The sequence below is a fragment of the Aotus nancymaae genome, unplaced genomic scaffold (genome assembly GCF_030222135.1).
Source record: "Aotus nancymaae isolate 86718 unplaced genomic scaffold, 86718_ANA_hifiasm-v0.15.2.pri h1tg000010l, whole genome shotgun sequence".
In the NCBI taxonomy this organism is placed as follows: domain Eukaryota; kingdom Metazoa; phylum Chordata; class Mammalia; order Primates; family Aotidae; genus Aotus; species Aotus nancymaae.
The window spans coordinates 71,523,088-71,546,385 of NW_026988421.1; the positions used below are offsets into that span (position 1 = coordinate 71,523,088).

General features: G+C 44.9%; 1 protein-coding gene across 2 annotated transcripts; it reads right to left on the minus strand.

Annotated features, from left to right (window-relative positions):
- Window positions 1-5,366: 5,366 nt before the first annotated feature.
- Window positions 5,367-17,275, minus strand: LOC135273956 (mannose-binding protein A-like). Of its 2 annotated transcripts, none has more exons than XM_064373699.1 (5): window positions 16,895-17,275; window positions 7,961-8,153; window positions 7,405-7,521; window positions 6,501-6,575; window positions 5,367-5,825 (listed from the first exon to the last, which is right to left on the minus strand). In XM_064373699.1, exons 1-5 carry the CDS (start codon window positions 16,964-16,966, stop codon window positions 5,452-5,454), a joined length of 831 nt encoding a protein of 276 aa, XP_064229769.1. In that variant the 5' UTR covers window positions 16,967-17,275; the 3' UTR covers window positions 5,367-5,451. The 2 variants fall into 2 exon arrangements, with proteins under 2 accessions (XP_064229769.1, XP_064229770.1); XM_064373700.1 differs by lacking the exon at window positions 16,895-17,275 and adding an exon at window positions 9,753-9,998.
- Between the last annotated feature and the right edge of the window lie 6,023 nt (window positions 17,276-23,298).

Genomic DNA, 23,298 nt, shown 5'->3' on the forward strand with positions numbered 1-23,298 from the left:
GTGTTTCTTGGGGCAGTGGTTTCAAAACTGGCCAAACATCTGGAACACCTGAGGACCTCATGAAGATGACAGAGTTCTGAGGTTTTCACTCACCGGGTCCAGAATGAGGCCAAGAGCCTATGATTTTCTCAAGCATTCCAGTCAATTCTGCTGGTTGCTACTCAGAAGACATGAACAAAGTAAAACAGGCACAAGCCAGGGCGGGGCAGGCTGCGCTGTGGGTTGGCAGTGGCTAGCCTTGACCAAGGTATTTGCTTGGTTAATAAATGGTTGCATGCACCCCACTTCTTTGAAATATGCACCTGTGTTTGCTGGACAAACCACTGGTTCATAGCTGGGGACACTGTCCACTCCCCACACAGTGGCCACCAGAGTTGTGAGCATGCTTTCCTGGATGGTCCACTGTCCTGATTTCCTCCACTCTTCTCAGCAGCCCATCAGCCACTCAGGATTACCAGGACTACATCGTTTTACAAAATCCACTTCCCGACATCTCCAGCCCAGGTCCTCTGACAACATCCAATCCCTTTTCAGTTAATGGAAAAACCCTGAGCTTTGGCAGGCTCAAAAGCACAGAACAGTTACATAATGCCAAACAAATAGCCTTCCAGGTTAGCAGCTCTGCTGTGACACAGAGGGCAAGTCCAGGGACTGACTGTGACCCCTGGCACTGGTCCCCCTCCAACAGCCACAGAGAAGGGAGAATGGCTGGCACCAGCAGGAAGATTTGAGAGATGTGAACACTGGGCCCTTAGCCGATACCTCAAGTCCCCATCTTCTGGCTTGGACTTGGCTAAAGTGAAGCCATCGGAGCTGTAAGACTCTGAAGAGTGTCCTGCAGGCCCAAGGCCCTCCAATTCAGGAGCCTGGGCCTTGAGTGTCACAAGCTGCGGTAGCTGTTTTCATTCTTGACAGGAGGGAAGTTGTGATTTTACTTGCTGTGCCCCTACTTCTGCAGACATAATTCAAACCCAAAGTTCCCACCTGGAGGCAAAGGTATATTTGTCATTCTAATTTACCCAGACTGGCTTCTGTAGAATTCAGAAATAGCTGGTAAATATTTAGCCCATAATTAGTTTGGACAGAATTTTGAGGCAACAAAAACTGACAACAGGGCCAGGCGCAGTGGTTCACGCCTGTAATCCCACTACTTTGAGAGGCCAAGGTGGGGGAATCTCTTGGTTTCAGGAGTTCGAGACCAGCCTGGACAACATAGTGAAATCTCATATTTACAAAATACTAAAAGTAGCTGGGCGTGGTGGTGTATGCCTGTAATCCCAGCTCCTCAGGAGGCTGAGGTGGGAGGATCACTTGAGCCCAAAATGTTGAGGTTACATGGGTGTTGAACAAGAACACATGGACACAGGGAGGGGAACATCACACACCGGGACCTGTCAGAGGCTGGGGGACTAGGGGAGGGATAGCAGGGGACACAGGGTCGGGGGATTGGGGAGGGATAACGTTAGGAGAAATACCTAATGTAGATGGGAGGGAATGGATGCAGCAAACCACCAAGACACGTGTATACCTAGGTAACAAACCTGCACGTTCTGCGCATGTACCCTGGAACTTAAAGTAAATTAAAAAAAAAAAGTCAAGGTTGCAGTGAGCTGTGATCGTGCCACAGCACTTTAACCTGGGTGCCAGAGTAAGACACTGTCTTGAAACAAAACAAAACATCCACAAAAAATCAACTGAAAACAGTTCTCAGATCCTGCAGCTTTGCTTATGAATTGGGTCCTACAATCTGGACTTGTGTGTGACAATTGATTCATTAAGCTTTAGAAGAAAGAAGTCGTTAGTGACCTATTTACAAGTAGGGAAACTGAGGCCCAGGAAACCGACCTGCTACTCAGTACATTAGTCAGGGAGCTAACTTGAAACCCCTGTCTCCTGCTCCCAAAATCTGAATTTCCCACCCACCAAGCCATCTCTCTTCCAGCCCTAACATAGTGCACAAAAACCCAGGCCTTCTTCTCCCCTGGACATGGCCCAAAGGCAGAGCCCAGTCTGCACAGAGTTCTGAACACCAGCTTCCCTTCCGGGAATGCTCTGAGTATGGACTTCAGGTTCTTACTCCATGCAAGAGGCAGAAAAGGAAGATTGCAGCTAGGAGAAGCCTGCCAGCTACACGGTCCAAAAACCAACATGGGAAATTAATGGCAGAGACATCTACTCCGTTAGAACAAAAAGTGGGGCTCAAGAGGTTCCTCACAGTCATCCCTACTCCTGTAGTCTCAGGGGAGTGAGCTGCCTGGGACCCCTCAGGCCTGTCCTTGGAGTGTGTGGCTTCACTGGGTCCCCTGTGCAAGAGATGTCAATCATTGTCTGTCCCTTAGTAAAGGAAGCTGTGTGCCCTCAGCCCTTCAGATAGAGAAAGAGGGAGTAGAGAAGGAAGGAAGGGAGGGAGGAAGGAAGAAAGGAAAGGAAAGAAGGAAGGAGGGAGGAAAGAAGGAAGAGAGAGAGGGAGGAAGGAAGGATGCGCAGGAGGGAGAGAGACTGTTTGGAGGGTCATCTTAAATCCAAAATTTTCCTCTTGTTCCAGGTCCTAGAAGGCCTGGATGAACTGCAGTTTCTACCTTTGGACTTTTCTGAGAATCCTGTATGTTTTTTAAAAATTGTTTTTCTTGGCATCTTTCTCTCAGAAAGAGAATCCTGTATCTTCAGATTAACTCCACCTTCTCCCCAACTCACACCAGGCTTCCATTGCTTGCAAATAAGAACCGAGAAATGAATTCATAGAGTCAGTCTGTCTCAGTTCCAGACTGAAGGAAGAATAGTGTGGCAGCAGATGCATTTAGAGAGAGGGGCTCAAGGAGAGGACAAAGCCCGACCCATCCAGAAGCACTGACCATAGCAATCTTCCTTACCGTCTTCAGATAGAAATAGAATTTCTATTTCCAAATAGATATAGGAGTCTTCATGCCCTGCCAGGTGAGCCGAGAGGAGAGAATCAGCAAAGAACTTCAAAGTGTCCGGGGGCAGGGGATGAGGCTTATGAGCTGGGGAGGAGGATAGGGCATCGGTGGCACGAAAAGGTCTCGACCGGGCGCGGTGGCTCAAGCCTGTAATCCCGGCATTCTGGGAGGCCGAGGCGAGAGGATCACAAGGTCCAGAGATCGAGACCATCCTGGCCAACATGGTGAAACCCCAACTCTACTAAAAATACAAAAATTAGCTGGGCGTGGTGGCGTGCGCCTGTAGTCCCAGCTATTCGGGAGGCTGAGGCAGGAGAATTGTTTGAACCCGGGAGGCAGAGGTTGCAGTGAGCCGAGATTGTGCCGCTGCACTCCAGCTTGGCACCTGGCAACAGAGTGAGACTCTGTCTCAAAAAAAAAAAAAAGAAGAAGAAGAAAAGGTCTTAGAGCAGGGACGTGAGACTGTAGGGATTGAGAGAGATAGGAGGAAAAGAGTCCCGTAGAGGGAACTAAGGGAAGTGGTCTGAAGGGGTAATGGAAGAATTGGAGTTTGCCCCGCAAGATTTTTTGCACTTCCCTGACTGAGGGGCAATCGTTGCAGGCTGGAAAACCACCCCTCGGAAGAACATAACTGCATGCTCCACAGTTTCATGGTTGAAGATACTATCCTTAATGCACAGTGTGGAAAAGGGGGCATTCATCTCAGCATTGAGCATGACAACCCTCCTTAGCATAAAATAGGAAGAACGATATAACCATCACCGGCCAGCTTTCTCATTTTCGTCTTGCCTGTGAGAACATTCAGGTGTAACATTCATGCTTGGTTATGGTCATTCTTTTGTTCTGGGTCACCGTATGTGTGTCTTTTCTCCCTCTAAAAAGTTTCTTGCCTTTCCTTTCTCTATTTGCCATAAACCATGGCTTCATATGTGCTTCTAAAGCTTAACCAGTTTCCTAGTCCCTCGGTAAGCAGTCTGGATTGCATTGGAAGCAGTTAATTATTTTGCTCTACATCACAGATATACTCCGCTCATTGACCCCAAGTGTGGCTCCTGTAGAAGGGTTTTTTGGAATTGAAAATTCGGTGATGCGGCTGTCTGTGTAGGTTCAAGGCTAAGGACACAGGTCCTACCACCCTCACCCTGCTGGTCCCAATGCCCTCCGCATGTCCCCGCCCTGCCCGGATAGTCCCACAGACGCAGCACACCCGGGGAGAAGGTGTGCTTGACATTCACTCCCTGGGATCCAAGCCATGTGCCTCTGTGTAATTTTTTGATGCACCCATTTGACAAATATTCATCAAGCACTTACGAACCATAAGGCAATTTTCCTGGTAGTTCAGATACGAAGAGAAGTAAAATAGAAAACTAAGATGAACTAAATCTTTTCACTGAGTTAAAGTGGCCCTTAGCCTGTTGATGAAATATTTTCCCATCTCATTGTGTGAATGGCATACAGCGGGCACTGGAATCCTTTCCCTTCTCTTAGCTTGCTGCACAGGCTCTACGTCATGTCAGATCCATCCACCCTGAGATAGCTGAAAAACAGCCATGGTCACTGATGCAGTGGGCCCCGTCGGCATCAGAAGCCTGCTCCAAAGGTGGACTGCATTTGCTGGCCAGCTGGGGCCGCATAATTTAACCCATAGGCTATGAAGCTCGCCTTTGGGATGATTTTCCTCTTGTCTGTACTGATGATGGTCCCACTGACCTATAATGAGATGAGGATGTTACAGGGAAGGGAGGGGCTGCTGGGCAGGTGGGGGACTGGGGTAGGGGTTGGAGCTGAGACTCATGAGGTCTGTGGAGAAGGGCATACCCTGCGTGACAGTTTGCCTCCTTACACGCAGCTGACGCACCTCAATATCGAGTCAGCCTCCTAAAATGATGCAAGAGGAAAGGCTGTCCTTTGGCCTCAAGGTCACCCTAGTGACTAAAGGGAGACCACGGCCACATGGGCAGAGTGAGAGGATTCCTGGGACTCACATCTGTTGCCCTCACGGGAGGTTGCCAGGTGTTACAGCCAGGTAGTGAGAGGTTGTCTGGCGCAGCTCGTGAACAACTAGAAACGATGCCTGTGTCCTAGAGAGGTCTGGGCTCGCCACAGAAGGAGTTTACGTGTCCAGTAGTGGCAACTCTTGGAGAAAAGGAAGGAGATCTCTCGGTGGCTGGGATCTGTGGCCTACTCTGACCCAGGTGTGGTCCCAGTGGGTCCTTCTAGTGGGCTTCAGTGTCTTCACCACGAAATAAGAGAGTCAGACGTGGCCCTTTCCACGGTGGACTCTGACCCAGCACTGCGCTCCTAGTGGATGGGGTCCCCTTTGCCATGGGCTGAACCAGAACCCTTGTGCCCCACAGCCAGCCTCTTCTCCTGTCCTCACCCCACAATCAAATATATCCCCTTTGTTTTCCTCCCATCCACATGAAGGAAGGACTCAACACAGGGGAGTTGTGGAAAACCAGCATTGAATTCTCTTCCAAAGAAGCAGAGAGTTCAACAGGGAGCCAAGGAGGGGGCCGAGGAGCACCCCTCTTCAGGCGGGAAACTCACAGACGGCCAGGAAGGAGGACGTGCAAGAGATGTCATTCCAGAGCCCGTCCTTCAGGAGAATCACGCAGTCCTCCCCTGAGCCGTGGTCATTTGGCTCATCCTTCTTCCAGTTGCTGTAGGTCAGCTTCCCGCCTGTCACATATATAAACTGGCCTTCAGTTACCTCATCTGTGATGCCCAGGAAGGCAGTGTCTTTGGCCACATCCTGGATGGCCTTATTCTCCTCGGCATTCTTGGGGGCAGCCACTGTGGCCTGGAGCCCAGCACACAGAGCCTTCACTTTGGCAAAAGGCATCCGCTCGCCATTGGTCACGAAGAGCTTCTTCCCAGATGCTTTCCCCAAGGAGAAGGCTTGCACTGAAATCACAAAGGGTGGGTGAGGCTAACTGGGTTTGGAGCCCAGCCCAGGACAGTAGGCGAGTAGTCCGAGTTCCCTGGGAAGTCAGACCTCTGAAAAATTGCCCTGTGCCCAAGCAGCTCAGGACAGAGCCTGGCCAGGAAGCAGGGCTCAGCTGCAGAGCCTGGGAAGGGGCGTCCAGGCCCTTGCAGACATCCCAGACTCCCCTGGGATATCCCTCCTTGAAAAAGCATCTGCTAAAATCTGCCCCAGTACAGGTGCACATAGGGAGACAGTCTTGGGCCTCACTGCAGCCTTGGGCATCAGGATAAGGAGGAGGCGGGGACAGACATCTGAGCACAGTAGATGCTAAGGAAAGAGCTCAGACTTCAGAGAAGACAGACCTCCATCCAACCCTTCCTCTGCCACTTCCCGGCTGAGTGACATCAAATGAGTCACCAACACTTCCTGCACCTCGGTTTCCTCACTTGTCAATAAAGCAACCTTAACAACCACAACTGAGGTTGCTGAGAGGATTGAATGAAACCGTCTTATGGGAAAATGCCGCCCATGACAGGCCCTGGTGTAGGACAAGTGCTCATAAGTTACTTCTCCTCCCACCTCCTCCAAACCCAGAGTGCTCTGAAGAAAAGAGTGAGAGCCAAGAACACATTATGGGCAGAGAGAAAGCTCACGCTTCTTCACGTGGTCCAGTTCTGATCTCAGGCTCCGTATCTCTCTCTCTAAGTTGGCCAGCTTAGCCTCAGCAACTGCAAAGCAATAGGGAGAAGGTATTTATGGAGAAGACCTTAAGTTGGAGAATAGAGCATTTTAAAAAAACAAAGTGGCTTACTAAGAAGAATGCTTCTTCCAGAAAAATAAGAAAGCAAAAGAAAAAAAGGGGGGGAATGACCGTATTCCTGCTTCCCAGCTATATCTCCGCATCCTTCACAACCTGAACTTCAGCCCTGGACCCCTGTCTCCACGTAAGACTTGCATATTGTCATATTGTGAAAATTCATAAGAAAATACTCAAGTCCTTACTCTTCTTTTTGAAAATTTTTCTTTGTCATTCATTTTCTTTTCTCATTCCAGATACATTTTTAATACCTTTATTATTTTGACAATGGTAGACAAATATGAGTAAGTGGGTTGTCATTGTTCTTTTGTTCGTACTGAATTTGCTCTATTTTGCTCTGAACTAAGTTGCTGTGATGTTCTTCAACACCCAGGGGTCCTAAAAGGCAGACCACTTGCCTGCCATTTTTGTGACAATGGACATAAACTCGACCCGCTAAAGGGCCTGTTTCCTCCCTGGCACCCCGGAGGTGCACACTGGACTGTTTCTGTTGAAGAAAAGCCAGGGCCCATCTGCTAAGGGGCCTGATGAGGGAATGGCCCTACATGGCTTGAATGTTTGCACCTGCTCACCTATGGGAATCCCCTCAGGCCCCAAGTAAAGCTGAGAGGGCCAAGGGCCAGGAAGCAGAGTTGAGCATCTTCCCATGAGGCAGCAGGAGAAGGGGACCTCCCATCTAGCCCTCTAGCTCCCCAGGCCCTGGGGCCCCCAAGCCACCCATGCTGAGTTGTGCCCATTACCTGAATTATCTCCACGATCTCCTTTTTGGCCCTTTGGCCCTGAAATTCCAGGAGGCCCTGTGTTTCCTGGGGGCCCCAACTTCCCAGGAGGGCCCTGCAAACCTCGGAGCCCTTGACCTGTTGCAAGACAAAGGAAACACGACCCAGTGGCTGTCATTCATTCTTTTTTCCCCAAAAGCTCAATACTCCATTCATGTTCACCCCAGGACAGCCAGTGAGCTAGAGGTGACTCAAAGAAGCAAGACTCCCCTGCATCCCAGGGGAAGGCCTGCACCAAGGCCAGCTCCCTAAGCAGGTGGGGCACCCCCTCTATAGGGACAACCACACACCCCCAGTTCCTGTGTGGAAATATGGGATCCAGGAGAGTCAGCGAGCAGCTTTGTTTTGGAGGCAATGGCATTTTACAGGGATTGTTCTGAGTGTAGCATGGGGCCTGAGGAAAGGGGTGCTTCCCCAAGTCTGTGCTCAAACCCTCATGTGGGGGGTTCAAGCACAGATTTGCTTGAATGCCTGCTAGAGGTGGAGATTTAGGAAGCCACAGCAGCCTGTCCCGGACCTGGCTCTCCCTTTTCCCCCTTGGGTCCGTCTCGCCCATCTCTGCCTGGGGTGCCATTGGTGACGGGGATGCCGCAGGTAATCACGGAGCAGGTCTTCTTGGCATCCTCACAGGCTTTTGTTTCTGAGCAGGAAGCCATCACCACAGATAGGAGAAGCACAGGGAGTGATGGAAACAGGAACATGGTCCTTACCTTGGGGTGGAGAAAGTGAAGGAGAGAATTTCATCCCGTCGTGTTTAAATAGCATTTGTTACTCACTGTGATGTGCTGGACCCAGTGCCGGGGACAGTGGACACAGAGGGGACCATCACAACCCCTGGCTCTGAGTGACTTTCAGACTACTAGGGAGACAGGCAGGTAAAAAATGTGAGTTAGATCAGTGCTAAAACAGAGGCAGGTGCAAGATTAGCACAAGCCCATTCTCCCTCGGGTCCCAGAGCTCCTGCTAGCACAAGGCTTAGCGGTCAGGCACCTCCTACTTGACAGCCCACAGGGCCCGAGGATTATCCATGAGCCCTGTGTCCAGTGGCCCAGACAAATGAAGCGAGCTCATTGCCTGGGTGAGCTTTGGCCCTGGATTTCTCAGATTTCTCTCTGAAGTGCCAAAAGAGCCATGGTTTCCCTCCTCTTCCTTTCCTATGGGCTGCAGAGCTGGACTCAGACTGGGGCAGTTGACCTGAGGTCCCACAAGGTCCATCTCTTGGCTGGACTTGGTTGAGATGGATCCAGTGGTTGAGATCCACTCTCTCGTTTCCAGTATGAGAGCCCTCTATGTTGCCCAGGCTGGCCTCCAACATGTAGCCTCACCTCCTCAAGCACCAGCATGACTGGCCTGAGCCACCACGGCTCCCCTTCCTCTCATTTCCTATAAAACTCCCTGTTTGACATGCTGGGCCCCAGCTGTCCTCAGAGTGGCCCCTGTTTCTCCAGCCACCTGTAGACCATCTTGCATAATGTCTATTTTGTGACAGCCACTTGCTGTGGGATTGGGACTGAGAGTGCTTTAAGGCAGGATTCTGACCCTCAAAATGGGAACTTTTTTGGTGATTGATCCTGTCCAGAGAGACTTCTCTTGGTTTGAGATCTTCCACTGAGAGGCCATTTCTGCCAGGCATCACCCAGGCTCTGAAATTTCTGCTCAGCCTGAGTCTGGAGGGATTCAGCTCCTGCTCCCCCTCCTAGAGGCTGCCCAGATGCCCCCAGCTCTGTGCCCCTACCCAGCTGTCAGAGTCTCCTCCAGCCTTTGTCCAGGCTGGCCCCTGCTCCAGGACCCTGGGCAGCCGGGACCCCATGGAACTCTCCCTCTGCTCTACTGCAGCCTCAGATCCCAGTGTCCTGGTTCTTGCTGCCCAAGCCCTGCATCTGCCCTTGCTGTCCCAGCCTCAGTCCCTTAACCCTTCCCTTCCTCCAGGACGCAGTGAGAGGTACCCAGTTGGAAGGGAACTTTTGTGATCACGTCCTTCTCCAACTTGCCTCTTTCTATCATTTTTGTCTCTTTTTTGAACCTCCCCTGATGGCACTGAATTGGCACTGGATGACACAGTCAGGGCTTGTACCCATAGCTGGCACACACATGCCACTTCTATTCTTCACTTTGGCAAAGACCACCCTTTAGTTTGCCGATGGCCAAGTGGATACGGAAACCTCCCAGTTACTTGGGCCAGACAGAAAGAGAGGCCCCAGGTGGACCTGATGACTCCTCTAAACCCCTACCTAGACCTCACCAGGATCCAGTCAAGAGACCAGTCTCTTGGCCCAGGTCCTCACCTCTTTCCTCCACAAATAACTTACTAGGGCTTCCTTGGAGACGAGTCAGTGGCAGGGAAGCTGGCCCTCCGACCCAGGCCTCTGGCAGGTGCCTGAGCGATGTCCAGTCCAGTTATCAGTGTGGTGACCAGGGACAGCGCTGGACTGGCCTTCAACCCCAAATTAATAATCAACCATCCCTAGAACTGCTGTGTGCTGGGAAGCTCTCCGGGCTGCTGCTGGGGCTTCCAGCACAGCACTGGGCAGCTCTTTACATTAGTGCCCTAACCCCTCCTCTACTACCCTTTCTCAGGCATCCATCTCTATGACTCAGTGCCTCTGAGCCTCTAGAGTCACAGGTTCCCAGGGTAGTTTTCTTCGGATATTTATTTTCAGAAGAAAAATGCATAGATCTTCCACCAGACAAATGTATGCACATACACATGTGTACACATCTTTGTATCAGTTAATTGGATTACTTCCATTTGTGTTTTGTTTATTGCAGGGCTGGGGTAGAGAGACTAAAGACCCCTGGCACTGAATCACCTCTTTCCTCTCTTCTCATTTAGAATGTTTGTCAAATGTCTTCTTTGGGTATCTCACAGGGCCAGGCACAAGGTGAAGGGGTATTTGCAACTGACTTCTATCCAAAGCTGAATGTGGGTGCTGGCACCTGCTGCTCCCTCTGTCCAGACATCTTCCTGAATCTTTGCTTATTTGGTTGCATATTGATTGACCACCAACCACCCCACATCCCTGTAGAACAAGAAGCGCATGAGAACAGGGGTCTTGTTCCCCAGATGTTGTTTCTCTACCGGGAAGAGTGCCTGAAAAAGATCCGATGCTCAATAAACATTTATGGAACAAATGAATCCTCCAGCAGCATGTCCTCAAATCAGCCCTCTTCTCTCTGGCTGGAGCTACCATCTGTGTCCCCTTTACCAGTGATCTCGCTTTTCTAGGGCAGAAGCTGTACTCAGTTCACATCTCTGTCCCCAGGGTGCAACCCAGGGCTGGGCACACAGGAGGACTGGGTGTGAGGGTGAGGAGAGAGGCAGAGACCTCAAGAAGACACCAGATCATCTGTGCTCATCCAAGCGTGAGTTTCCAAAAGTGTCCAGTTCTTGTCGCCAGACAATGGTCAAGCCGTTCAGGTCCTGGATGTGACCTTTGATGCTTGCCTTCCTCTAAACTCACACCCATTCTTTGAAACACTTCATGTCACCAAACAACTTGAGAGGTTTGTTTTTCCCAGTTGGGGAGTGGGGTGGGTCACTTCTCTGTAACTCTGTAACTCTGCCTTGTCATGGGCGTTTGACTTCTCAAGGGTCCTCAGCCTTGTGTACCATGTCATCAGACCCTGTCCAGAGGCCCTCCTGGTTCCCATTCAGGAGGCCTGCCAGGCACCAAGAGGGCCTCCATGGTAAAGAAGATCCTTCTCAGGGCTGTGTCTCCTGATGCCATTGACACAATGTTGAAGAGCCCATAGGCCCAGAGGACAAAGGATTTTCAGTTCACGCAGCAAATAGGCAGACCTCCCAGGAAGGTGGGAATGTGAAACTGACAGATTTGCACTAAACCAGGATCCTAACTGTGCCACAGATTTAGAGAAAGGGTGGTTTGAGCAGGAAGACAGTAGGTGAGAGGCAAATACACCTGCAAGCAAAGGAACCTGAGAAAGCCTGGATTCTGGACGGGACAAGGTTCTCCCCCAAGGGTGTGTACCCAGAGGTCTGTCCTCTCATAGACCCGGGGTGAATTTGTGTTGCTACTATGACTATTACTGAATTTTACTATTTATGCCAAGATGGACAATAACGTTTCCAGTGTCTCGGCACGGCATGATCTCCTGCACTGTTGAGACGTAAATGCAGTGGAGAACGACACCTGTAGATCAGGCACCTCAGTGGTGTCTCAGATGGAGGCCAGGTAGATTTGAGTTCACCATGGGACAATTACCAAACACTGTAGGGGACAAGCAGAGTGAGAGCTGACAGAAATGACAAGCCTCAGAAATAGTATGCACTTCAAAAGAGGGTACAATAAACAAGAACAGAAAATCAAACACCGCATGTTCTCACTCACAGGCGGGTGATGAACAATGAGAACACATGGACACAGGGAGGGGAGCATCACACACTGGGGTCTGTTGGAGGTGGCCAAGGGAGGGACAGCGGGGGGGTGGGGAGGTCGGGGAGGGATAACATGGGGAAAAATGCCAGATGTAGGTGACAGGGGATGGAGGCAGCAAACCACATTGCCATGTGTGTACCTATGCAACAATCCTGCATGATCTGCACATGTACCCCAGAACCTAAAGTACAATTAAAAATAAATAAATGAACATTATATAATTAAATTTATAAACTAGAATAAAAAATAAATATAGAGCTAATAAAATAGGATACTGGTTCTTTGTATGAGACATAAACTTAGCAAATATGGTGGTGGTAGTTTGGGTTCTTTTTTCCTTGTTGTAAAATTACATCTCAGGCCCTTTGCTGTAGGACTTTGCAAAGGCTCCCACTAGAGTGTAAGGAGTAAACACTCTAGCCTTTTTGCTGTTTGGTGTGGCCATGTGACCATGAGCTGAAAGGAGCTGCAGCTTTACGTGTGCTTACAGGTTTGATATGGCCTTTGTATTACTTTCCCAATCATGGGAATTATATATCCCTGGAAAGTGATATGGAACAGACATGAACTCATCTGAAAGTCTGGAGTCCAGCTGACTGCTGCTGAGTAGAGGCCCGCTCAGCTAAAGTCAGCCAAAGTTCAGCAAACTGGAAGACTCAGAGCAGGAAATAAAATGCTCACTGTTGTAAGTCCCTGAGAGGGAGATTTACTGTTGTGTAGCTGACTGATACAGTATCAATGATTCATAGAAAAGGTATAAGAAATCAACAAATCAGGAAGAAAAAGGGATTATTATACTAATATAGATAATACTGACATTATAAAATTGTATCATGTACAGTAGATTTTGTAGCAATACTGCTACAAAATAGTTAAAATACACAATTAGTTAAAATTGTGTATTTTAACTAATACTAGTTAAATACACAACATTCTAAGAAAGTTTAGAATTACTTACATTGGCCCAAGAAGTGTTAGAATAATGAATATATTATTTTATCACATAAAATTCCAAAATAGAAGTCAAAAATTATCAACCATTTATCCATCAACAACACGGTTTTAAGATGAGTTGTATTAAATCTTCAGAGAAGAGATAATTTCTCTGTTATAGAAATTGTTTGTAACCAAAAGTTCTTGGCTAAAATGATTAGCTGAATATATAATTCAGAATGCATAAGGACAGAAAAAAAAGAAAGGCACTCTCAGCCAACCTAATCTGTGAGTACAGGTGCAAAATTTTTACACAATGTAAAAAAAGTAGCTCTTAAGTCCAGCAATGTATTCATGGTTAATAGCAGTCTCTGGAATCTGATTTCCTACGTTCATATTAGCTGTATAATATTTGACAAATCACTTTGACCTCTATATACCTTGATATTCTCATTTGTAAATTTGAAAGAATGATAGCATCTATAAAATAAGATTAATGAGGATTACATGAGTTAATACTAGTGCCCAGTCCATAGTCTGTATAATGAGCGTATTGAGCATCAGACCAAGTAGAGTATAATAGAAGAATGCAAGGATGGTTCAACGACAAACAATAAATCAATGTAAATCACTAATTTAATAGAGAGCAGGTTTTATTAAGAGCATAAATTCAGTCTCTCAGATCTTGGCGCTTGAAGCTCACTTGTTCTCAAAACTGATATGTAGTCTCAAAACTCTTTTGTCATTGATGGGCATTTGGGTTGATTCCATGTCCTTGCTATTGTAAGTAGTGCTGCAACAAACATTCACGTGCATGTGTCTGTATGGTAGAATGATTTATATTCCTTTGGGTATATACCCAGTAATGAGATTGCTGGGTCAAATGGTAGTTCTGTTTTTAGCTCTTTAAAGAGCTGCTACACTATTTTTCACAACAATTGAACTAATTTACACTCTATCCAAGAGTGTATAAGCATTCCCTTTTCTCTGCAACCTCATCAGCAACTCTTATTTAAAAAATTTTTAATAATAGGTATTCTGACTGGTGTGAGATGTTTTCTCATTGTGGTTTTGATTTGTATTTTTTAAATAATAAGTGATGCTGAGTTTTTTTCATATACTCATTGGCTGCACATATGTCTTCTTTTGAAAAGTGTCTGTTCAAGTTCTTTGCTCAGTTTTTAATATTTTTTTCTTGTAAATTTGCCTAAGTTTTTATAGATGCTAGATATTAGATTTTTGTCACATGTATAGCTTGCAAATACTTTCTCCCATTCTGTATGTTGTTTGTTTACTCTGTTGGTAACTTCTTTTGCTGTGCAGAAGCTCTTAAGTTTAATTTGATCCTATTTGTCAATTTTTGCTTTCATTGCGATTGCTTTTGGTGTGTTTGCCATGGAAACCTTTGCCTGTTCCTATGTCCAGAATGGTATTGCCTAGGTTGTCTTCCATGGTTTTCACAGTTTGGGGTTTTACATTTAAGACTTTAATCCATCTTGAGTTGATTTTTGTCTATGGTATAAAAAAAAAAGGGATCCCGTTTCAATCTTCTGCATATGGCTGGCCAGTTATTCCAGTACAGTTTATTGAATAGGAAGCCCTTTACCCATTGCTTGTTTTTTTCATCTTTGTTGAGAATCAGATGGTTGTAGTACTGCAATCTTATTTCTGGGCTCTCTATTCCATCCCCTTGATCTATGTGTCTGTTTTTGTACTAGTACCATGCTGCTTTGGTTACTGCAGCCTTGTGGTATAGTTTGAAGTTTGGATAATGTGACACCTCCAGCTTTGTTCTCTTTTTTGGTTCCATATGAATTTTAAAATAGTGTTTGACAGTTGTGTGAAGAATGTCATTGGTAGTTTGATACGAATAGCATTGAATCTGTAAAATGCTTTGGGCAGTATGGCTATTTTAATGGTATTGATTCTTTGTACCCAGGAGCATGGGATTTTTAAAAATTTGTTTGTGTCATCTGTGATTTCTTTAAGCAGAGTTTTGTCATTCTCATTGTAGAGATTTTTCACTTCCCTGGTTAGCTGTATTGTTAGGTATTTTATTCTTTTTGTGGCAATTGTGAATGGGATTGCATTTCTAATTTGGCTCTTGGCTTGTCTTTTGTTGGTGTGTATAGGAATGCTAGGGATTTTTTTTTTTTTCTTTTTTCTTTTTTATTTATTGCATTTTAGGTTTTGGGGTACATGTGAAAAACATGCAAGGTTGTTGCATAGGTGCATACGTGGCAGTGTGATTTGCTGCCTTCCTCCCCTTCACCCATATCTGGCATTTCTCCCCATGCTATCCCTCCCCAATTCCCCACCCCCCCGCTGTTCCCCCCACTCCCCCACAACAGACCCCCATGTATAGTGCTCCCCTCCCTGTGTCCATATGTTCTCCTTGTTCAACACCCGCCTATGAGTGAGAACATGTGGTGTTTGATTTTGTGTTCTTGTGTCAGTTTGCTGAGAATGATGGTTTCCAGGTTCATCCATGTCCCTACAAAGGACGCGAACTCCTCGTTTTTAATGGCTGCATAATATTCCATGGTGTATATGTGCCACATTTTTCCTGTCCAGTCTATCATCGATGGGCATTTGGGTTGGTTCCAGGTCTTTACTATTGTAAACTGTGCTGCTATGAACATTCGTGTGCATGTGTCCTTATAGTAGAACGATTTATAATCCTTTGGATATATGCCCAGTAATGGGATTGCTGGGTCAAATGGAATTTCTATTTCTAGGTCCTTGAGGAATCGCCACACTGTTTTCCACAATGGTTGAACTAATTTACACTCCCACCAACAGTGTAAAAGTGTTCCTATTTCTCCACATCCTCTCCAGCATCTGTTGTCTCCAGATTTTTTAATGATTGCCATTCTAACTGGTGTGAGATGGTATCTCAATGTAGTTTTGATTTGCATTTCTCTAATGGCCAGTGATGATGAGCATTTTTTCATATGCTTGTTGGCCTCATGTATGTCTTCTTTTGTAAAGTATCTGTTCATATCCTTCGCCCACTTTTGAATGGGCTTGTTTGTTTTTTTCTTGTAAATCTTTTTTAGCTCGTTGTAAATTCTGGATATCAGCCCTTTGTCAGATGGGTAGGCTGCAAAAATTTTTTCCCATTCTGTTGGTTGCCGATTCACTCTATTGACTGTTTCTTTTGCTGTGCAGAAGCTGTGGAGTTTGATTAGGTCCCATTTGTCTATTTTGGCTTTTGTTGCCAATGTTGCTTTTGTATCCTGAAACTTTGCTGAAGTTGTTTATCAGCTGAAGAAGATTTTGGGCAGGATTATGGGGTTTTCTAGAAATAAAATTATATCACAATGACTCAATGAAAAATTTCAATGAATCTCTTAAAAAATGTATAGGCTCTCCTGGCCCCTATAAAAAGGGATATAAAAATGTAAATGGCATAAACAAAATTTCTACTGTTCATAAACAGAAACATATAAAATATAACAGAATCAGTTATAACAGAAGTATTGGGGGAACATGAGGATCCAAAAAGATGGTAAAGTATAAGATCAACAAATAATATATCAAGAGTTTTTCTTAAAACCAGCAATAATTAATTTATAATAAAATAGTATAGCAACAATAGAAAATTAAACCATAAAGTAAGTAAAAATAAATCTAAAAGGAAATGAGAAGATAGGAAAGAGGCCAAGACGGCCGATTAGAAGCAGATGTGGTTCACAGCACTCACAGAGAGGAATGAAAGGGGCAAGTGAATACCGCACCTGAAATGGAAATATCCAGATAGTCACATTGGGACTAATCAGGGAAACAACTTGACCCACAGACAATGGAGGAAAGCAGGGTGGGATGATGGCCCACCCAGGAGTGACACAGAGCCAAGGGAACCCCCATCCCCAGTCAAGGGAAGTGGTGTGTGATTGTGTGATCCCAGGAAACCACTGTTCTCCCACAAATCTTTGCAACCCACTGATCAGGAGATCCCCTTGTGAGACCACGCCAGGTCCGACACACAGAGCTGTGTAAAGTCTTGGCAGAGCAGCTGCTCAGGCACACACAGAGACCCAGGAATTTTATATACTCTAGCCCTGGGATCCCCAACAAATGTGTCTGCCACTCAGACAAGGTGGGAGGTCCATACATACCCCTAGGAAGGGGGCAGAATCCAGGGAGCTGAGCAGCCTCATTCTGTGGGCTCCACTTCCATGGGACTTCATGAGATAAGATCCACTAGCTTGGAATTCCAGGCAGCTACCAGTAACAGGGTGGAGCCTACCTGAGACAGAATGGAGTCCCAGAGAGGAGGATCAACTCAGCCATTTCAGTCTATGGGCTTTGGAGAGTCCAAACAGTCCAGACAAGAAAGGATCCCCCCAGCAGAACAATGCAGTAGCTTTGCCCGGTCATGGCCAGGCTGCTTCTTTAAGCAGGACCCAATCCATTTCTCCTCACTTGGCAGGACCTCCCAGCCGGGCCCTTCAGCCACTCCCACTGGCTCATATTATGGACAGAGCTCTGATCTTTCCCTGGGACAGCCTTCACTGGTGATACCTCCAGGTATGGGAAGAACCAAGGCAACTAAGGTCTAGAGCGGCCTCCCAGCAAACCAGAGCAGCCCTATGGAAGAGTGGGCAGACTGATAAAAGAAATACAAACAGACATAAAACAACAACAACGACAAAGAAAAACCACAAAAACCCCATCCAAAGGTCAGCAACATCAAAGATCAAAGGTAGGTAAGCCAACAAAGATTAGAAAGAATCAATGCAAAAATGCTGAAAACTCAAAAAGCCAGAGTGTCCCCTTTTTTCCAAATGACAGCAACACCTCTCCAGCAAGGGCACAGAAGCAGGCTGAGGCTGAGATGTCTGAAAGGACAGAAGTAGGCCTCAGAAGGTGGTTAATAACAAACTTTGCAGAGCCACAGGAGCACATTGCAATCCAATGCAAAGAAGCTAAGAATCTTGATAAAACGACATGGGAACTGACAGCCAAAACAGCCAATTTTGAGAGAAACATAAACAACCTGTTAGAGCTGAAAAACACACTACAAGAACTTCACATGCAATTACAAGTATTAATAGCAGAATAGACAGAGCAGAGGAAAGCATATCAGAGCTGGAAAACTTACTTTCTGAATTAAGCCAGGCAGACAAAAATAGACACAAAAGAATGAAAAGAAATGAACAAAACCTCCAAGAAATATGAAATTATGCAAAAGGACTGAATCTATGACTGATTGGGGTACCTGAAAGTGATGGGGAGAATGGAACCAAGTTGGAAAACATACTTCAGGATATCATCCAGGAGAAATTCCCCAACCTAGCAAAACAGGCTAATATTCAAATTAAGGAAATACAGAGAACCCCAGTAAGATACTCCATAAGACCATTTCCAAGACACACAATAATCAGATTCTCCGAGTTCAAAATGAAAGAAAAAATGTTAAGGGCAGCCTGAGAGAAAGGCCAGGCCACCTACAAAGGGCAGTCTATCAGAATAACAGTGGATCTCTCAGTGGAAACCCTACAGGCCAGAAAAGATTGGGGGCCAATAGTCAACTTTCTTAAAAAAAGAATTTCCAACCAAGAATTTCATATGTGGCCAAACTAAGCTTCATAAGCGAAGGAGAAATAAAATCCTTTTCAGACAAGAAAATACTGAGGAAATTCATCCTGATCAGGCCTGCTTTGTAAGAGTTTCTGAAGGAAGCATGAAATATGGAAATGAAAACTGTTACCAGCCACTACAAAAACACACTGAAAGACACAGAGCAGTGACACTATGAAGCAACCACATAAACAAGTCTGCAAAATAAGCAGCCAGCATCATCATGACAGGATCAAATCCACACATATCACTACTATTCTCAAATATAAATGGGCTAACTGACTCCAATTAAAAGACACAGAATGGCAAGCTGGATGAAGAATTAAGACCCATCATGGTTCACATGCCAGACTGTAGGGCAAAAAAAAACCCAAAAGACAAAAAAACAAAAAACCCATCAGGTATGCTACCTTCAAGAGACCCATCTCACATGCAAAGACACACATAGGCTCAAAGTAAAGGTATGGAGGAAAATTTACTAAGCAAATGAAAAGCAGAAAAGGGCAGGGGCTGGAATTCTAGTTTCTGACAAAACAGATTTTAAACCTACAAAGATCAAAAAAAAAACAAAAAAAAAAAAACAAAGAAGGGCATTACATAGTGGTAAAGAGTTCAATTCAACAAGAAGAGATAACTATCCTAAATATATATGTGCCCAATACAGGAGAACTCAGATTCATAAAGCAAGTTCTTAGAGACCTTGAGAGAGACTTAGACTCCCACACAGTAATAGTGGGAGACTTAACACCCCACTGTCAATATTAGTTAGATAATTGAGACAGAAAATTTACAAAGATATTCAGGACCTGAACTCAGCTCTGGGTCAAGTGGACCTGTTAGATATCTACAGAACTCTCCATCCCAAAACAACAGAATATACATTCTTCTCATTGACACATGATACTTTTTCTAAAATCGATCAAATAAATCAAGTAAAACACTCCTCAACAAATGAAAAAGAACTGACATAATAACAGTCTCTCAGACAACAATGCAATCAAATTAGAGCTCGAGATTAAGAAATTCACTTAAAACCACACAATTACATGGAAATTGAACAACCTGCTTCTAAAATGAAACTAAGGGATAAATCAAAAAGTTCTTTAAAACTAATGAGAGCAAAGATACAATGTACCAGAATCCCTGGGACACAGCTAAAGCGTGTTAAGAGGGAAATTTATAGCACTAAATGCCCACATCAAAAAGCTAGAAAGTTAACAATCTAACATCACAACTAAAAGAACTAAAGAACTAAGAGCAAATAAACCCCAAAGCTAGCAGAAGACAAGAAATGACCAAGATCAGAGCAGAACTGAAGGACATAGAGACACAAAAAACTCTTAAAAAAAAATCAACAAATCCAGGAGATGGATTTTTGAAAAAAAAAATAATAATAATAAAACAGACCGCTAGCTAGACTGATAAAGAAAAGATTCAAGTAGACACAATAAGAAACAATAAGGGGGATATTGCCACGGATCCCAGAGAAATACAAACAACTATCAGAGAATACTATAAATATCTCCATGCACATGAACTAGAAAATCTAGAAGAAATGGATAAATTCCTGGACATATATGCCCTCCCAAGACTGAACAAAGCAGAAATGGAATCCCTGAATAGACCAATAATGAATTCTGAAATTGAGGCAGTAATAAATAACCTGCCAACCAGAAAAACCCCAGGACCAGATGGAGTTACAGCTTAATTCTACCACAGGTACAAAGAAGAGCTGGTACCATTCCTACTGAAACTATTCCAAAAAACTGAAAAGAAGAGACTCCTCCCTATCTCATTCTGTGAGGCCAGCATCATTTTGATATCAGAAATACAACAAAAAAGAAAATTTCAGGCCAATATTCTTGATGAACATTGTTGCAAAAATCCTTAACAAAATACTGGCAAACCAAATCAAGCAACACATCAAAAAGCTCATCCACCACAATCAAATTGACTTCATCCCCAGGATGCACAGTTGGTTCAATATATGCCAATAAATAAAAGTGATTCATTACATAAACAGAACTAAAGACAAAAACCACATGATTATCTCAATAGATGCAAAAAAGGCCTTCGATAAAATTCAACATCCCATTATGTTAAAAACTCTTAGGAAACTAGGTATTGAAGGAACATATCTCAATATAATGAGAGCCATATATGACAAGCCCACAGCCAATATTATATTAAATGGGCAAAAGCTGGAGGCATTTCCCTTGAAAACCAGCACAAGACAAAGATGCCCTCTCTCACCACTCCTATTCAATGTAGTATTGGAAATTCTGGCTGGGCAATCAGGAAAGAGAAACAAATAAAGAGTATTTAAATAGGAGGAAAGGAAGTCAAACTATCTTTGTTTGCAGATGACATGATCCTATATCTAGAAAAACCCATTGTCTCAGCCCAAAAGCTTTTTGAGCTAATAAGCAACTCCAGCAAAGGCTCAGGATACAAAATCAATGTGCATAGTTTACAAAACTTTTCTCTCATTTTGTAGTTGTCTGTTTACTCTGTTTAAATAGTTTCTTTTGCTGTGCAGAAGCTCTTTAGTTTAATTAGATCCTATTTGTCAATTTTTAATTTCATCACAATTGCTTTCGGTGTGTTCATAATTAAATCTTTCCCCGTGCCTATGTCTTGAATGGTATTGCCTAGGTTTTCTTCTAGAGTTTTTATAGTTTTGGGTTTTACATTTAAGTCTTTAATCCACTTAAGTTGATTTTTGTATGTGGTGTAAGGAAAGGGTCCAGTTTCCATTTTCTGCATATGGCTGGCCAGTTATCCCAGCACCATTTATTAAATAGGGAATCCTTTCCCTATTGCTTGTTTTTGTCAGGTTTGTCAAAGATCAGATGGTTGTAGGTGTGTGGTCCTATTTCTGGGTTCTCTGTTTTGTTCCACTGGTCTATATGTCTGTTCTTGTAGCAATACCATGCTGTTTTGGTTACTGTAGCCTTGTAGGGTAGTTTGAAGTTGGGTAGCATGATGCATCCAGCTTTGTTCTTTTTGTTTAGGATTGTCTTGGCTATTCAGGCTCTTTCTTGGTTCCATATGAATTTTATAATAGTTTAATCTAATTTTGTGAATAATGTCAATGGGAGTTTAATGAGAATAGCATTGAACCTATAAATTGCTTTGGGCAGTATGGCCATTTTCATGATATAGATTCTTTCTATCCATGGAAATGGAATGTTTTTCCATTTGTTTGTGTCATCTCTTATTTCTTTGAGCAGTGGTTTGTAGTTCTCCTTGAAAAGATTCTTCACTTCCCTTCTTAGGTGTATTCTAGGTATTTTATTCTTTCTGTGGCAATTGTGAATGGGAGTTCATTCATGATTTGGCTCTTAGACTGCCTGTTATTGGTGTATAGGGATACTAGTGATTTTTGCACATTGATTTTGTCACCCCATCATAAGTTGAGAAACATCTGTAAATGCTTCTGCTTGTTTTTTTCTTAATTTTGAAGAAGGTTGAATAATTTGTGTGCTGGGTCCTAAGCACATGTGGACTGATGATCAGATTAAAAATTGTCATTCAGAAAAGACTGAGAAATTGTTCCCCTCATTCTCATTGGTTTTCTGAGTGTTGATCCAGAGCTTCCTTCCACACAAGAAAAGCAATAAATGCACTGAGGAAGGTATTCACAGGTGTTACGGGGGAGAAGTGGGAGGTGGGACACATATGTGGCTGCCTCCTCAAGCAAGTAGGGATGTGACCTCATTCCTGTGCAGCTCTGGGTCATGGGAGTGTGATCCTATTCCATGCAGACCTGAGACTCCGATGGCTCACTGAGACCTGGGACTGAGCCCTGAGTACCACCATCACTGCTGGGCTGCAGAAATCATTCAGGTGGCTGAGTGGGGGACAGAAGTCACGGTATCCCCACCCACAAATAGACCATGTGTTCTTCCAAATGGTGTCTGTATGTCTGTAGCTCCCCATCCCCCTGCACCATCTCAGGGAGGAGAGCAGGTGGCCCATCCCCCGAAACAAAGAAAGCACATCCCGAGATTGAATTTTCCAATCTTCAGAAAAGTGGGGGCTCAGAGCCAGAGTTCATTTGATTTACAAAAAATACAGAAATATAATGTTTCTTATAGCCAATGCTATGGAAACTCATGTGAACACATTCATGATTTATTATGCTTAAATCATCTTTGTTCAGCTCAGGGGTGGGGTGGCTGGTAGCACGAGCTTCAGATCCAGGAAGATAGGTTTGGATTCAGCCTCTGCCATTTGCTGTCTGAAATAACACTCGAAACATTTAACTCCTCTAAGTTTCAGTGTCCTTATAAAAATGGGGAAAACTACTGGTCCCATGACATTGTGTGAAGATTGAATAGTAAATAATAAGCTGTATTAAAAGTGCTTGTCAAAGTGCTTGCCACCTGGTATGTGCTTGGTCAATAGTCTCTGTGTGTAGTAACAGCTCTGGTAGTAATTTTCGTAGCTGGGAGAGGTAATAAGTGTGACAGCATCAAGTATTTTATGCGCATTTCACAGACGAAGATATAGGCTCAGGGAAAAAAAATCCTCAATCGCCTCTGGGTACCTTGCCCACCCCAGGACACATCCTAAGACCCGGCACATAATGACTTTAATGAAATATCTGGGTAAATGGAATAATGAAAGGAGAAAGCAGAGCCAGTGGTGTGGGGATGGTGAATGCCCACTGAAGTCTGATGTGGGGTGCAGATTCATCCATCAGTTGAAAATTACTCGGGAGGGGTCTCTTCCCTAGAGGCCTAGGCTGACTGCCTTCAGGTCAAGTGGCTGAGTTGGCATCCAAAGACTCAAAGGAGTGAATCGTACATGTCAGTCATGGGGTTGGCTTGGCCACCACTGTTCTGGGGCACCCCTGGGCCCTCTGACCTCATGGAGAGCCTGACCAGGTCTGCCACAGAGACCTCAGAGTGCCAGAGAGTCTCCACTGTGTCCT